This window comes from Micromys minutus, assembly GCF_963924665.1.
Source record: "Micromys minutus genome assembly, chromosome: 8".
Classification (NCBI taxonomy): domain Eukaryota; kingdom Metazoa; phylum Chordata; class Mammalia; order Rodentia; family Muridae; genus Micromys; species Micromys minutus.
Window position 1 is genome coordinate 42,612,499 of NC_137977.1, and position 16,301 is coordinate 42,628,799.

The following is a 16,301-nucleotide window of genomic DNA, read 5'->3' on the forward strand; positions in this document are numbered from 1 at the left end:
AATCTTTTTAGGTACAAAATCACTTACTTTGGGGTTTAGAAATTAAAGCAGAAAACGAGCCATAAAATGGTGTGAAAATTCAGTTAATAGGGATTTTACACTGTTGCCTTGGGCGTTTGTTCTTTGTGTTATAAAACTTTTAAGTTATTTTATAATTAGTTTGTTCTGCTAGTATTTTGAAGTTTCATGTAACAATGGACTATCCACTTAATTAAACCACAGACCAAGGTGAGTTTAATTTCTTGCCCAGGCTTCAGGGTAACAAAGGGTTTCTTTCTTTCTTCCCAATATTCTCTTTATATCTAACTCACATTGAAAATTATCTTTGAGAAATTTGTTCTGTTGCACCATCTGTCTTAGTCCTAAACAAAATGTTACAAACTACTTCCTCCAAGTTTAAGATGATCTCTCCCATCTTCTTCCTCTTGCACCTCTCATTCCCCAACTCAGATCCCCATTATTGCTCAGCAGACACTTCACCGACTTAGCTAGCAAGCTCTGCAGGCCACAGTTTGGAGTTTGGGATGGCTAAGTCCAGGAGAGATTGAATGGTGAGCTAGCATTCTACACCCTTAGATAGTGTGCTCTCTGTCTTCCTGTGGTAGGAGAGCAAATAGTCAATTACCCAGGGCCTATTTTATGAAAGTACTAATTGTAGTTCGGGGTTCAGCTGGAAGATCTTCTCCTGGCATTGCCATACTGGAGTGGGATTTTCAACATGTGAAACTGGGGGAATATTAATTGGTGCGCTCCTACAAACTGGCCTTTCTGCTCCTGCAATGAGTTGATGCCAAGCACTCTCCCAGTAAGATAGAGCTCACTTTCCTGTCTTGATTGTGTGGTTGAGACTGATCTTTTATTGCAGAGGAGGCTGAGACTTAAGTAGCAGTGGGTTCTGGGACTTAGAAGTCAGGTCAGACTCTTGACCTCAGATTCGGTCTTTTGTTTTTCTGCTGTTCTTTTATCGTTCCCTACAAATGTTTTCAGGAAGTGGATTTTAAATCATTGTCCTTGGGATTTCTAGGTGTCCACTGCCTTAGTAAATGAGAGACAAGCAACTGCTTTGGCTAGAGTGGTCTGTAATTTATTAGGGCAGAGGGAATCTTCCTCTACTTATTACTGATAGGTTTTATGTTGAAGAATAATGAACACACATATGTACTTTTAGTGTCGTCCTCAAACTTGCTGGGTAATCTGAGCAGGCTTAAGACTTTCCCAACCCTCCTGCCTCACATTCTTCAGTCCTGGGATTATAGGTGTGTGCCACTGTGTCCAGCCTGACAAGGCTTTGGTGAGTTTTCCATCTTAGAGAAGAAAAAAGAAAGATGTGTTAATTTTTCCTTGCTGTGTGTCTGAGGGTTGTTGAGTCACAGTAGCTTCACCATGGTGGTGTTGGGCCACACGAGCTTCTTTCTGCTAGTGTGACATATGCTCCTGATAGTCCTACAGAAAGACTTAAGGAACCTTTCAAGAAATATTTAGGAAGAGAAGTACAGAGATGATAGAAGTATTGTTTGGGCATGAGGAATTTCTTGTAGTAACTTGGGATTGTTTGGTTCAAGTCTGCAGCAGCTCAGAGAGGCCGTTTCTAGTATCCAGACTCTGGGAACTGTTACCGCATCAGTATCCCTGTGTTATGAATTAAAAATAAAACCTGGAGCTTGTGTGGTGGTTCCGTGGGGGTTAAGAACACTTAGTTCTCTGTGATTCACAAACCATTTACAATCCCAGTTCCAGGGCAATCTGACGCTCTTTTTAACTTTTGTGGGCCTCAGGTGCTCAGGTCACTTGGTACACACATGTGCAAGCATAACTCTCAGATCCATAAAAATAAATAAAAGACTTAAAAAATAAAGATCGGGCTGGAGAGATGGCTCAGTGATTAAGAGCACTGATTGTGCTTCCAGAGGTCCTGAGTTCAAGTCCCAGCAACCACTTGGTGGCTCACAACCATCTGTAATGGGATCTGATGCCCTCTTCTGGTGTGTCTGAAGACAGCTACAGTGTACTTATATGTAATAAATAAATCTTTAAAAAAAAAGGAGATCATATGATGTTAGGCATAGAGTTCCTTTGTGTAGTGGTACTGGCTTAGGCTAGCTATAGTCTAGGAGTGAATGGCCAGTCTGGAAAGCACGTGGGTCTGATCTCTTAGTCTTTACATTTCTACATAGGTGGAACAACTTATAATGGCTTATAAGGGTTTTTATACCTAGGTTGATCTTCATTCTTAATTCTGTATTATCAAAAACTGTATACAACAGAGAAATTCCCATCTATTGTCTCAGTGCTTACCTCTAAGTCTTGAGTACTGTATGGTTTGTTGATTTTCCTTCACACCTGTGTGTGAATATATGTGGGCGTAGAGTTACAAGTGGTGTCGGGTGACTGGATGCTGCAGACTGTGCTTTGGTTGTCATGTTTGGGGCAAGCACCGTCTACCCTCTGAGACAGCCCAGCTCCAACGTTACTGCTTGTTGTGGCTCGTTCTGCCTTCCACCGCCCCCGTGGAAAGTAAGTGAAGACAAGGTGTTTTAGAAAGGAGTCTGGGGAGTGGACACCCCATAGCACGGTGCTGTGCGTGCAGCTCAGGTCATCTCAGGATGCAGTATAATTTTTCCTGTTTTATTGTGTCTGTACCAACTGGCTGTGCAAAGCTCACTCCTTTGACCTTGTGGGTTCCAGGGATGAAACTCTGGTTGTCAGGCTTGGTGGCAAGTGGCCATCACTGAGTGAGCTGTTTCACTGCCCCTGTACTGGTCTAATTTAGATTTGCAGTAAAATAGGAACAAGACAGTTTTGCCTTACCTGGTTTGCTTGTTGGTTGCATCGTGTATTACTATGGGACATTGGTCACACTCAAACTGTCAGTAGCATACTGTTGTTAACTAGACTGCAGTCTGGGATACACCAGGGTGAGCCTGGCGTCCTATTAGATACTCTTCAGACTGTCTGTCTGCATTTCACATTAGACAGGTTGTGGGTACAGGTTGTCACATCATGTCAGGGACCTGCGTGAATAGCTGGGGATGTTTGGTTGTAGTGGCATTGGCCAGGTTTATTAACTGTTAATAGGGTCGTGGTTTTTCATTTCCTGCTGTCTGGCCCACCCAGACTAGAATAAATAAGCTCCATGTTCTAGAGATGAAACTCCATTATAAAGGGGTTTCTCCCCAACCTCTATTACTTCAGTGAATTGTGTGCATTTTTTAAATCCGGTGCTACATTATTGGATTGGTTCACATGGTTCTACTGTAGGGAGCATTACATGTTCCAATGCTGTGTACTTTACTTTTCAATACTTACTACTTTTAAATTTTATTTTGTGTGTGTGTGTATCTGCATCTGCATGTGGTGTATTCATGTGAGTACAGATGCCTTCGGGAGCCAAAAGAGGGCATTCGATTCTCTCAGAGTGGAGTTCTGAGGGGTTGTGAGGCACTCAGTGTACGTGCTGAGTACACTAAGAGCAAAAGCTCTTAACTGCCAAAGAGCCACCTCTGCAGCCTAGCACCCCCCACCTTTTTTTTTTTTTTTTTTTTTTTTTTTTTTTTTTTTTTTGAGGCTTTGCTTTCTTGTGTTGCTGGAGATTGAAGCCAGGGCCTTGGTCATTCTGTGCAAGCACTCTACCATGGGTCCACCCCAGCATCCTCTTACTACTTGGTTTTGCACTGTGCTTTTAGGTTTACCATGTATTTTCTCTGCCTCAGTAGAATTATACATTTCTCTAAGAAGTCCTGGTTCTTCTTACTGGAGAATAGAATGTGAATGTTAAGGTCTGAACACTGCACTGCTGTCTCAGCTTCTGGGCCTTCTTGTAGAGTAGGTTGTGTGCACACATTCTTCTCATAGACCATAGACCAGGGTGCACACATACATGAATGTGCAAACTTAGCAGAGCTACAATCTAATTGGTTTTCCATCTAGTCATATACGTGTTTATAGTATCTACTCATTGAGTATAAATGCTCTATAAAGAGGCTTTCTCTTTATGGAGGAATTCACTTCAATTTGAAGATGATGTAGGATGTGTGATTTTTTTTTCCCCCACTATGTATTCCAAACATAGCTTCTGTATTTCTGGTAGTATTTTACACATCCTCCTGCAGCACGTGTGCTTTGTGTGCTAACCAAACAGGAGATGATGTGTCCAGTCCTAATGAGACTGGTGCATTCAGCATGGCAGCCAGAAAGCCTTTTCTTCTGCTTTTAGAAAGCACCCTAGTAGTTTCCAGAGAGTATTCTCACACTTTTATGCCCCTCTTGGGAAGGGATATGCTGGTATTCTGTAGTTATTGCCACTAGTTTATTGGGGCTTGGGGGTGGCTTCTGTGTGTACCAGCTCTGGCTGTCCTGGAACTTACTTTGTAGACCAGGCTGACTTTTAACTTACAGAGATCCATCTGCTTCTGCCTCCCGAATGCTGGGATTAAAGGCATGAGCCATTGCACCTGGCCAACCCGAAACTTTAAGAGATGTGTTTAATATTTTGAGGATTTTGGAATTTAATTGCTCACAGTCATGATCTTTTGGGTTAAGAGTTAGAGCTCCTGTAGGGCTGTATTTGCTTTCTAGTTCAGGAGGTGGTTTAAAATAGCTGCTTTGTGCCATGGTGGTGAAATAGTCTGAGAAAGTCAATGTATTCTTTTGTCTCTGAAGTCTAGAGCATGTTTGGAAAGGATTCAAGAATTGGAGGACATGCTTGCTAAAGAGAGAGACAACTCGCGCCGCATGCTGACTGACAAAGAGAGAGAGATGGCTGAAATAAGGGACCAGATGCAGCAGCAGCTGAATGATTACGAACAGCTGCTTGATGTGAAGCTGGCCCTGGACATGGAGATCAGCGCCTACAGGAAACTCCTGGAGGGCGAAGAAGAGCGGTAAGAGTCTCAGGTGTCCCATGCTGGGCAGAAGCCTTTCCTTATGTCTCAGAGGTATTTGCATCAGAGTAAGACATTTTTAAGTGGTTCACGGTAAGAAACAGCTCATCTAGGATATATCTATCCTGTACAAGGAGCTCAAGCATTTGCAAGTGTCTCTGGGAAACCCAGTGCATTCTCCAACATGAGAACTAATCCTTCAGCGCACATTTCCAAATGTATTAAATGGAAGGAAATCACATAGATAGTAAGGCTCACTTTTAAGGAAAACGAAACATTCCTTTTAAAAAGGAGGAAAGCAACTTCGAAATTTTCCTGTCATTAGGTTAACATCAGGTGATAAGTAGAAATAGATCATAATTTGTTATTACTTTAAATATCAGATTGGCCCATTCATGTGTTTTATAGTAATGCAATGTGAGCATCCCAGCATGACTCTTTGGAATTGTGTGACATGGTAAGGGACTCCTTGCTTCACAACTGCCTGTGTGGACAGGTACCTGAACTCACACAGCCTTCTTTCCCATGTAGGTTAAAGCTCTCTCCAAGTCCTTCTTCCCGGGTAACCGTGTCCAGAGCATCGTCCAGTCGCAGTGTGCGCACCACCAGAGGAAAGCGGAAGAGAGTTGATGTGGAAGAATCCGAGGCGAGCAGTAGTGTTAGCATTTCCCACTCTGCCTCAGCTACGGGGAATGTGTGCATTGAAGAGATAGATGTTGATGGGAAGTTTATTCGCTTGAAGAACACTTCTGAACAGGTAAGTGATTCGACCCATCTCCTCAGGCCTGGCTTTGCAGACTGCCTGGCTGCTGTGTGTAGTAGTAGCTGTCCATCTTCTGCGTGCTTCAGTCAGTCTAAAGCTTTTAGTGGCCTGGAGACTTTCTGTGTTGTTCTTTCCTATGTTTATAGTGGCGATAGGGATGGTGTCCGTGTGCTACGGCTGGGTGTGGTTGCCAGGACTGAGCTGAGGTTATCAGCATTGGTGGAAGCACCATTACCCAATGGACCATCCTACCAGTCTGAAATTTCCTTTGTTAATCTTGCTTTATAAAGCTGTGAACTCCTTCACCCCAGACTTAGCCAGGCTGTTTCATGATGGCCTTCTCTCTTTCTCTCTCCTTTTAAAAAAAGATTTATTTATTTTATGTATACACCAGAAGATGGTATCAGATCCCCTTGCGAGTTGAGTCACCATGTGGTTGGTGGGAATTGAACTCAGGTCCTTTGGAAGAGCAGTCAGGACTCTTAGAAGCCATCTCTCCAGCTCCCATGATGGCCTTCTCAAAGATGAATTATAAGTTTTCCTTAGCTGGCGAAAGTGAAGTTGCAGCTTAATAAAAGCTTTCTGGAAAGATATGGGTTCAGGCTCAGGTATGTTGAACTCTCGAAGTTCATGTTCTAAATATAGAAATGCTGACAACACGATCTCCAGGGATATCAGAGGTTTATGTGTGGTTCTGATAGAACTCTGAAGCTGTAGGATGGTGCTGGAGAAAGCAGAATGGGGTGCAGTAGAGAGAATTGTCACTTCTGTTTGGGGTCTGATAAGAATTGAGATCACTCCCTGTTGTGGTTGCCAGTTAACCTCCACTCAAACTGACCCTGGTGCGGCTTGTTCATCCCCGCCCGCCCCAGTGTTCTGGGTTCCCAAATGAAATGCCTTAAGAGCTTAACTGCTGGGCCACCCCAAAACCTCCATGTGGCTGACACACTCTCCACCGGTATTCCTGTGTTATTGCTTACTAAAAATCTATGTTCCATCTTTGTTGCCCTAGACCCAGTCTGTCCCCTCCCCCCACAAGTTGGCTAACTCCTGCCTCCTCTCTAGGGAAGTTTATTCGCTTGAAGAACACTTTAGCCAGGTGAAATCCCAACAAGGGGAAGGCACTAACTAGCTAAGGAGCCATTGACATTTGATATCTATGGGAAAAGGAGAGTCTGGTTTCCTTTAATGATGTGGCTCCTGATAGTCCCACCTTTGTCTGCCTGCCCAGCCATTGACTGCTAGCAACTTCATTTACCAACACAAACCGGCCGGGACGGGGCCTTCAGTGCTATTTGGGGGACCAGATTAACATAATATAAGCAGCATTAGGCCAAATCCACAACTCCTTTCTCACCAGGTGATTAGAACTACTGTGTGTGTGTGTATGTGTTAGATAAGTCAGATAGCACAGGCAGTTCCAGGAGGGTCTGTGCTCTGGGGCAGGTTGGCCACAGCTTGGAAACAGAAGTTATTGCTCTATCCTGATGTTTCCAGATTCTAGAGGCACAGCCACCAGGAGCGTGCAGCTGGTGTCTGCCTAGCGAGAAGCCTTCCTGCTTTGCTATCTACATGGCTCCTCACTGAACAGGCAAGGCTGGGGCTGATAGTGGTCAGCTGGGTGTGGTGTATTGCTTCAATGGCTGGCTTGTGTTGTAAATCTTAAGGAGCCATCTAATTGAGCAGTGAATACCCTTTGTTGTAATTTTCATCTCTCCTCAGTTCTGTCCCCTTTAAAATTCAGGCCCTTCTTGGTGGGCACAGTATTTATGACATTGCTTTTTGCTGAGAGACAGTGTATTGTGTTTTCTGGGAAGGCCTTAGCTAGCTTCAGAGAGTCTGTATGGGTTCGTGGATTTGATTATTTCATAGTTTTCTGTATGTGTGAAGTAACCTTGTTATATTCTGTTTTGTGACTAGGATCAACCAATGGGAGGCTGGGAGATGATCAGAAAAATTGGAGACACATCAGTCAGTTACAAATATACCTCAAGATATGTGCTAAAGGCCGGCCAGACTGTTACAGTAAGTGAACTCAGTCATCATTTAATTTTATTTATCTTAATCACAGATAAAGTAGTTGTAGTAACAAAAACCAAAACAACAGTTCAGCTGAAAAAGAAGCATTTTAGAAATGGGTTTTAATATGCCTTTATATTAGTAGGGTATTATATGTGCTGTTAAATACTTAGAAAACTTACCTTAGAGCAGTGAGAAGATTTGATATTTGGATTATTTTTGTCTGTTTCATTGGTATAAAAGAGTTTCCTTTTGACTTGTACTTACTTGCAGCCTATTTTAACCCAGGATTCTGTATGGCATAAAGGTCTGTAGGACGAATCCACCTAAAACAAGAGCTGACTAAATTACCTTGGATAAGCTTTAATATTTTGCTGTCTTGCTGCTCCATTTTATTGTTAGCTGTTTTCGGGGTTGGAGTTGTAGGCTTGGATTTCTAACAAAGGCCCATCAGTAGTAGTAAGATGTAGGTGGTTGTAGCCTTGCAACTTCACTTGGGAAGCTGAGGCAGAACATTGGAAGTTTTTAGCTACCCTAGGTTGCATTAGCAAGACTTGTCATCTTGGGCTGAGGAGATGGACCAGATGCACTTGCTGCAGCTCCAGCCAGGTGAAATCCCAACAAGGGGAAGGCACTAGCTAAGGAGCCATTGGCATTTGATATCTATGGGAAAAGGAGACTCTGGTTTCCTTTAATGATGTGGCTCCTGATAGTCTGACCCCACTGCAGGGGTGGGTTTCAGTCCAAAATACTCTGGGCAACACAAACCAGACTTGGGGGAAAGAAGCAAAAAAGTAATCTCAAAGTTAGATGGGAAGGGCTGGGAGGATGATAAAGGTGGAAAGGGGAGGAGCTAGGGTAGGGTGTGAATGTTCTCAGAGTACATTATATGCAAATCTCAAAGAATTAATACAAATAATTGGAAGAAAACAAAACGGCCAGATTTTAATAGGAAAGCACATGCCTTTAACCCTAGGTCTTGGGAGGCAGAGGCAGGTCGATTTCTGAGTTTATGGCCAACCTTGTCTACAGAGCAAGTTTCCAGATGGCCAGGATTGTACACAGAAAACCCTACTTTTGGAAAATATTGGGTGGCTCAAAATCACCTATGATTCAACTCCAGGGGACCTGACACCCTTTTCTGGACTTAGACACCTACAAAGATGTACAAAGAAGTCCTCTTTTGGGATAGGACTCTGTATTGTTCAGAGTAACATGCTTTTGGCTTAAGTCGAGTGTATGACGTTGAGAGATGGCTAAATGGCATTTGTAACTCTTATTCTGACCTAGCTCTAAAAGCATGTATTGACATGCTCTAAAAGACCACATTTTAAATAGTTATGTTTGAGTTTAGAGAAGTATGCATCATAGAGCAAACAGAGGCTTCCTTTGTTTTTACTTAGCATGCTAATGTGTTAACTTTGGATTTTAAAGAAGGTATCTTCATCCTGCTCACTGTTATTTGGTTTTTTAAATAAAAATCAAGTGCTGCTGGGTATGGGAACAGATACCTGTATCCTAGCACTTGGGAAGTAGAGGTCTGGAGTCTTAAGGTCATTCACAACAAACACATTGAGTCTGAGGCCAGCCTGGACAACATGGGACCCTGTATCCAGAAAACAAAAGATACCTATATATCGCCCCCTTGTGGTTTGTTTTGTTTTTTAGATGCAGTCTCTGTAATCTTGGCTGTGTAGAACTTATTTGCCCTATATGTAGACCAGACTGGACTGGAGCTCATAGATGTTTGCCTCTGCCTTCTGAATGCTGGGATTAAAGGCTGTCACTGAGCTTCCTTCACCCCTCCTCAGGTCTCCCTCTACAGCCCAGGCTGACTTTGAAGTAATCACAACCCTGTCTTAGTCATCCACATATTTATAATTTTGATCAGTACAAACCTTAATGCTAAAGATCAAAGGCTCAAAATGCAGGTTAGAATTTCTCTGAAGTACAGAGAGCTTTGACATCTCTCTGAAAATGGCAGGTGTTAATTTTGTAATAATGAGTGAAAATGAGAACAAATGTCCTAACTCCTTATCCTTTAGTAATTATAGTGAGAGAAGATCGCTTAGTTCTATTGTAGTCTCAGGGAAACTGCATAATGTATTTAAAAGTTTAGTATTTTAATTCAGAAGGTTTAGATTTGAGTATTGTCTGTCTCCTGATGTGGAGGCATTACCCCCATTCGGCTTTCCCTCCCGATGTGCTACCCCAGAGACTAAAGCGATTGCTCCTGCTGGTGTTTTACAGAAGAACGATCTAGAAGATAACGTACGACAGTTTTTCTTTAGTAACTTGTATTAAGTGTGATCAGATTTTGGAACATAGTGTTGAGGGAGATTTCCCTATGACATTGTACAAGGTGAATTACAAGGGATTCAGAACAGAGACAAAAGCCCTATGTATGCCTTTAAAAGTTAATTCTTACAGTTTAGAGACTTACAAGGTGTAAAATTAACTCTGGGATTGCATTTAGTCTGTTTTGTTCAAAATATCACATCAGAGCAGAGCGCAGTGGCATAGGTCTCTGAGTTTGAGGCCAGCCTCGTCTACAGAGTTCTAGGGCAGCCATAGTTACAGAGAAACCCTGTCTCAACCAAACAAAAATCTAGAATGATATTTTAATGCAAAAATCATTAGCTGAGTATGTTAACTTTTTTCTAAGCCTTTGAAATCCGGGGTGCACAGCACATCTCTTTAATTGTTGAATCACCTGTCAGGCACTCAGCCTCGCTCTGACCCAGCGATGTGATTCCATGTAAATAGTGAGAAGTATTGCCGGGACTTAGGACCCAAAGCGTGCTGTTCTGTCTGAAAGCTGCTCAGGTCCTGTTCCATTTCCAGTCTTATACTGGGAAATGCCCCTTTCTGTCTGTAATGCTCATGGACGATCTGGACGCTTCTGTGGACTTTTCTGTCCAGAACTAGAGAAGTAACTCAGTTTCTCCGAGTTACACAGGTCCAGTCACCCCCTTGTGGGCTTTAGTTATTCTAAGAACAAGCCCATCTGCTGCAAGAGTGAAACCTCAGAGCCTGTTTTTTTTTTTTTTTTTTTTTCTAAGACAGGAGGGTTTGTTGTTCACAGAGATTCATAGACTTTTCCCATTAGCTTGGGCTTGTCTTTGACAGTTTTGGTGATCAACCAAAAATTCTACAACCAGTTACATCGTTTATTCTACAGCCAGTTACGTGGTTTCTGTGCTTATACCTACATCTTTCTTTATTCACTCGCTTGTTTCTTTGTTTGTAGGAATTGGGTTGGTTGTATCTGCCTCTCAGGTCAGTGAGACCAGGAAAGCATAGTGATTTGTCTAGGATTTATAACTTTAAGAATGAATGATGTATGTTTGTGTCCTCTATAAAGTTGTGTGTATTACATGCGTGCACATTCCTAGAGGGGCCAACTCTAGATCCCCTGAAACTGAAGTCACGTTTGGTCGGTTAGCAACCTGATCCAGGTTTTTGAGCATTGAACTTGAGTTCTCTACAAGGGCATTGAACACTTAACCACTGAGCTTTTTCTCTCCAGACTTCTGTACTTGCGTTTTCTGATTGCCAGTATTTTTCTTCTCTGTTTCCCTCTGCCAAAAAATACATAAAAATATGGCAGAATTTCATGCTGATGAGGGGAATGCATTTTTTCTTTTGGCTTATTTCAATAGCAATCATATTTTTACCTAGAACATTTTCTGCATTCTTCGTGGAGCATAATCTAAACGGGCTGGGGCACTGTGACACTGTCTCTGATTGGGGATGCCTCTTTCCAAATAGTCTGTTGTTAGAAGGTTAGCCTCTGCTGTTGAAATTAGAGTTCTGTGGGGGGGTGCTCATTCACTGGAAGGGTGGCCCATGAAGCCCATGAACAGTTGGTTGTTGGTGCTGCTGTTTTGTAGAAAGCGAGCCGGCTCCTTGGCATTGGTTGTTGCTCTTCACCTGTTGTAGGTGCCATTGTTGCCTTATTTTTGTGGATGAAGAAAATAAGGAAATTCGTTCTAGGTCAGCTGCTTTGTGAAATGGCTAGGCCAAAGTGTGGCTTTATTTCAGGGGCTCATGTGTCCAAATACCTGTCACGTGAAGAAGTTGAATCCTTAAATAGTCTGAGCAGTAGTGATCACAAACAGCTAGCTGACAGCAAAGCAGCTGGGCAGAGTTCTTGGACCACTAGATTTGAGAATTAAGTCTTATGTCGCTGAACTTGAAATATGCAAGCACTAGGTTCTGGGTAGACTGATGTCCTTTTCTATTTCAGATATGGGCTGCAAATGCTGGAGTCACAGCCAGTCCTCCAACTGACCTCATCTGGAAGAACCAGAACTCTTGGGGCACTGGTGAAGATGTGAAGGTTATATTGAAGAATTCTCAGGGAGAGGTATGACCACATTTCACTGGAAGGCTCACTGTATGATTTCTTAACAGAAATCACATTGAAATGTGAAGTAACTGAGATGTTAGTCACATTAAGGCTGCCAAGTAATAGACACTGGGTAAATGGAAACACCACACATTTGAAAAATAGTGTCTCATAGGGTATTGATTTATTCACACAGGGTCCAATTTTCCTGGTCAGGTTCTGTCTCCACAGCACATTAGCTTTGAGACCCTGAAAATTTTCACCTCTGAATGTTCATATTTTATCAAACAGCATCTGGTGCAGTATGTTTACCTGGTAAATCCTTATGCTGTTAACCTAGTAAATGTTTGTGCTGTCAACCTTCCTAGTTCTCAGTGCTCAGGAGACAAAGGGTGTGGCATGGGTCTTTTTGGCATGTTTATTTACCATGTTATTCATAAGATTCTTGTCAAAGAACAGTAGCTGCATTTGATGTTTGGTGCAAGGAGTCAGCTTCTGTATTTCAATGCAGAATTATATTCTGTTGCTGGGCTGTAGCAGTGCAGACTTTAATCCCAACAGTCAGGAGGCAGGAGGATCTCTGAGTTTGAGGCCAGCCTGGCCTACAGAGTGAGCTCCAGGACAGCTCTACCCAAAGAAACCTCTCTTGATAAACAAAACAGTTGATCATAATGCTGCTGTTTTGGTTAGAACAGTGATGCTTGTGTACTGAGTGTCTGAAGACTGACTTTGAGAGCTGCAGCTCCCTGCTCAGCCTGTTGTACTAACTCAGGTCACACACAGCCATCTTAGTCCTAGTTTTGTTTATAGAATGTATGCTTGACTGCATTCCATGTTGACAGATGTGGACTCAAGCCATGTGACATTATCTTTGGGGTTTCTTGATCTTTGTTTTAAACCAGGAGCTCTGTTAAATTTCAGATCACTCCTACTGAAGCAATTCCACTGTGGAGTTCTGTGTAGAGTGACCTTTGAACCTGACAGTACTTCTATACTAGCTGCAGGTTAGCTCATGCTTAAATTTGGCAGCTTTTGCCCCTCAGCATTCTCTCCAGGAAACTTGTCAGTACTTGGGTGTTTTAGTAGAAAATGGAAACAGTTATTTTATGTTCCACTTTAAAGAATGACCAGATCTCTGCTTTTATACAATGCATTTAATGTTCTGTTACTAGGAATTAGTGCTAATCTGTCCAGGTTCCATTTCCTGATGGAATGAAAGGTGCTGTCTTGGCTTCCAAACTACCCGGGTGGTCCTGCTGCCCCTAAGGTTAAAGCAGCTGGCCTCTGCCTTCGTTTTATTCAGCATTTATTTAGCACCTTTTCTTTGCCAGGAGCCAAGATGTTTAAACAGAACTCATGTTGTGTTTTATAAAGAACTTAGTATGCCAAATCACTTGCACAGAATTTTTGTGAGAGAATAGGATAAAAAGCATTAGAAACTAACTGCTCAGCAGGTATTTCAAATTGGATACCAGTAGCTCCCCTGCCAGAAAAATTGAAGGTCTACTAACTGCTGCTAATTATGCAGAATTCACTAGCTAATGGTGCCGATGAAATGGCTTTAAAAAAAGCCTCCCTTGGCCTTCTGGTTTGAAGTCTACTATATTGCTTTTAGGAGGTTGCTCAGCGAAGCACAGTCTTCAAAACTACCATACCTGAAGAGGAAGAGGAGGAGGAAGAGCCCATTGGAGTGGCTGTTGAGGAGGAAATTTTCCACCAGCAGGTATGGTTTTAATTTTTAGTAGTAGAGCTGCCTGAAAGTGGGTTTCCTTCCTGTATTCAAACCCAGGCAGTGGCCATCCCCTTGAGGAGCCACTCTCTGGCTGTGCACAGGGCTGCGGATCTGGATGCACCGGAGAATGGTAGCCCCTTTACTTTTTTTTCTGTCAACTTTCAGTTTTTGCTTTGTCTTTTGTTTTCTGGTGTGGACAGTGTGTTGTGTTGAACATAAATTTTACTTACAAATGCAGAGATTAGACTGAATGCCAAAGCTTTATTGGACTGAAAAATGTATGAGCAGTGTTCACATGTGAACTCAAAGAGCAGAGCGATGCTAAGCTTCAACATAGAGCCAGATTAATTATATTAAGGTGCATTCACTAAGTGATTGCAAGAGTTCAGCTGATACCTGGGCTTTGCAGAACCCCAGTTAAACTCCACTTAAACCCCAAATTCTGTTTTAACTAATTAATTTTGAAAGAAATATTAGTAAAACTAATAAGCTCTGGGTTTGTATTCTGTCATAGCAGTATATACGCTGTTGAGTGTGATCATTAATTTGCCTCTTCTTGTCTCCGCATCTCCATATTTGTAATTTAGGATGGGCTTGTATCTTAGTCACTGTTCTGTTGCTGTGAAGAGACACCATGACCAGGGCAGCTCTGATGAAAGCAGACATGATGCTAGAGCAGTAGCCAAGAGCCACATCCTGACCATAGGCAGAGAGACTGGGCCTGCTCCCATTGACACTTCCTCTAACAAGGACACACCTCAGTCCTTCTAACCTTTAAATACATGAGTGTATGGGGAATATTCTTATTCAAGCCACATCTTGCCAGGCAGACTTCATGTGTGTAACCCCATTTGAGTAATCACTTGAGGTGGGATTTATTTCTTCTGGCTGCCTTGTTATTTTGCTGGCATAGTTTAACAAGTTTGTTATAGTTTTACCCTCATGGCAATGACAAAGAAGTAAGAACACTTGAGACAAGTGATCTGCATGGGTCCTGCTGCTCAGACACTGGGGAAGGCTTTCTAGGCCTCTGGTGTCATTGTGAACAGCTGTGGACAGTGTGGTAGAAGATAGGCTATTTGGACATTATAGAAAGAACAACTGAAAGTGTTTGAATTGGATGATTCCATGGTTTGGCTAGGGCTGGACGTCTTCTTCCAGTGCGGGTCTTAGGATTCACTAGTTAGCCCAAGCTTTACAAAACAGCATCTGGAAAAGATGGTTAAAATGGCAGGTACCAGGCCTCCTGAAAACAGGACCAGACCTCCTTCTACTGCATTCTCTAAAAGCAGGCCTCAGGCACTGAAGGAGAAGCAGTCTCCTTGGTGGAATGAGGGACTGAGTTGCAGGATGTTTGTTAGTTTTGTGGTTCTATGGATCAGACTCTCCTGCGTGCTAAGAAAGTCCCCTGCCATTTTCACAATGGAAAGCCACCAAGCACATTTGCTGTGTTCAGTTTTAGTCTGGTTAGCAGCGAGTCACAAGTCACACAAGGAGTGAGTTCTGAGCAATGTCCTAGCTCTTTAAAGGTTTAACTCCTTTTATGTGTATGAGTGTTTTGCTTGCACAAGTACACCAACCATGCAGTACCTGTGGGGGCCAGAAGAGGGCATAGGAGTCCCTGGAACTGCATTATAGGGAGTCAAAAACCCAGGTCCTCCTGCTCCTAACCATGGAGCCATCTAATTTATGTACCCAGCCCCTTTTGCAGCTCTTTAAAAAACAACTTTTAATAGAGTTGTTCTTATTAAGATCAGATCTTGCTATGTTTGTATTTCCGCTAGCCTGAGCTTCTAAGTGAGAAATTCTTAACTGTTTACAGGCCTAGGTCAGCTTTTGTTTGTTTGTTTTCTGGGAAAAAAAACCTGGCATAGCTCAGTTGTAGATTTGCTGATGTAAGCCCTTAGAGAATGCTAGAAAGAGTAAGGCATGAGCAGGCCCATATTAGTAGGAATAGAGCATTTTAGTGTCTCTGTAGGAAATGGTTTGTGTTTAGAACATTGCAGTTATATTGGTACTGACGTTTCCTTCTGTTTCCCCTCAGGGAACCCCAAGAGCATCCAATAAAAGCTGTGCCATTATGTGAACCGGTCAAGCTATGTCTTCCTCGGGCTAGAAGCATGGAATCCTGTATACAGTGCAGAGCCTTCTCAGAAGCACATGATATTTTTGTATTTCCTTTATGTGAATTTTTAAGCTGCGAATCTGATGGCCTTAATTTCCTTTTTGACACTGAAAGTTTTGTAAAAGAAATCCTATCCATACACGTTGCAAGATGTGAATTATTGACACTGAGCTAACTGTACTGTTCGGAAAGGGGCCCTCAAGGTTTTGGCATTTTTCCCCCCTTTTTGTATGTGTGTATGTTTTTCTTTTTTTCTTTCTTTTTTTGTTTTTTGTTTTTTTTTTTTTTTAAGTTCTGCTAAGAGGGGACAGGGAGGGTAAGAAAAGCACTGCGTGTCTGGGCGTAATTGAAGATTGCTCTCCCTGGATGGGCGGGCTCTTGATCCTTCTCTGCTCTATATAATGGTGCTGTGCGGGAGGGGAAGCAGTTTT

The 16,301-nt window shown here is 42.5% G+C and overlaps 1 protein-coding gene across 1 annotated transcript in view; it reads left to right on the plus strand.

Moving 5' to 3' along the window:
• Positions 1-16,084, plus strand: part of LMNB1 (lamin B1) — a 40,238-nt gene extending 24,154 nt beyond the window's left edge. The window contains exons 6-11 of the mRNA XM_080920483.1: positions 4,660-4,880; positions 5,412-5,637; positions 7,564-7,668; positions 11,912-12,031; positions 13,629-13,736; positions 15,790-16,084. Of these exons, the coding sequence (XP_080776609.1) occupies positions 4,660-4,880; positions 5,412-5,637; positions 7,564-7,668; positions 11,912-12,031; positions 13,629-13,736; positions 15,790-15,831 (822 nt within the window). The 3' untranslated portion in view covers positions 15,832-16,084. The remainder of the gene's footprint in view (positions 1-4,659; positions 4,881-5,411; positions 5,638-7,563; positions 7,669-11,911; positions 12,032-13,628; positions 13,737-15,789) is intronic.
• The last annotated feature ends 217 nt before the right edge of the window (positions 16,085-16,301 follow it).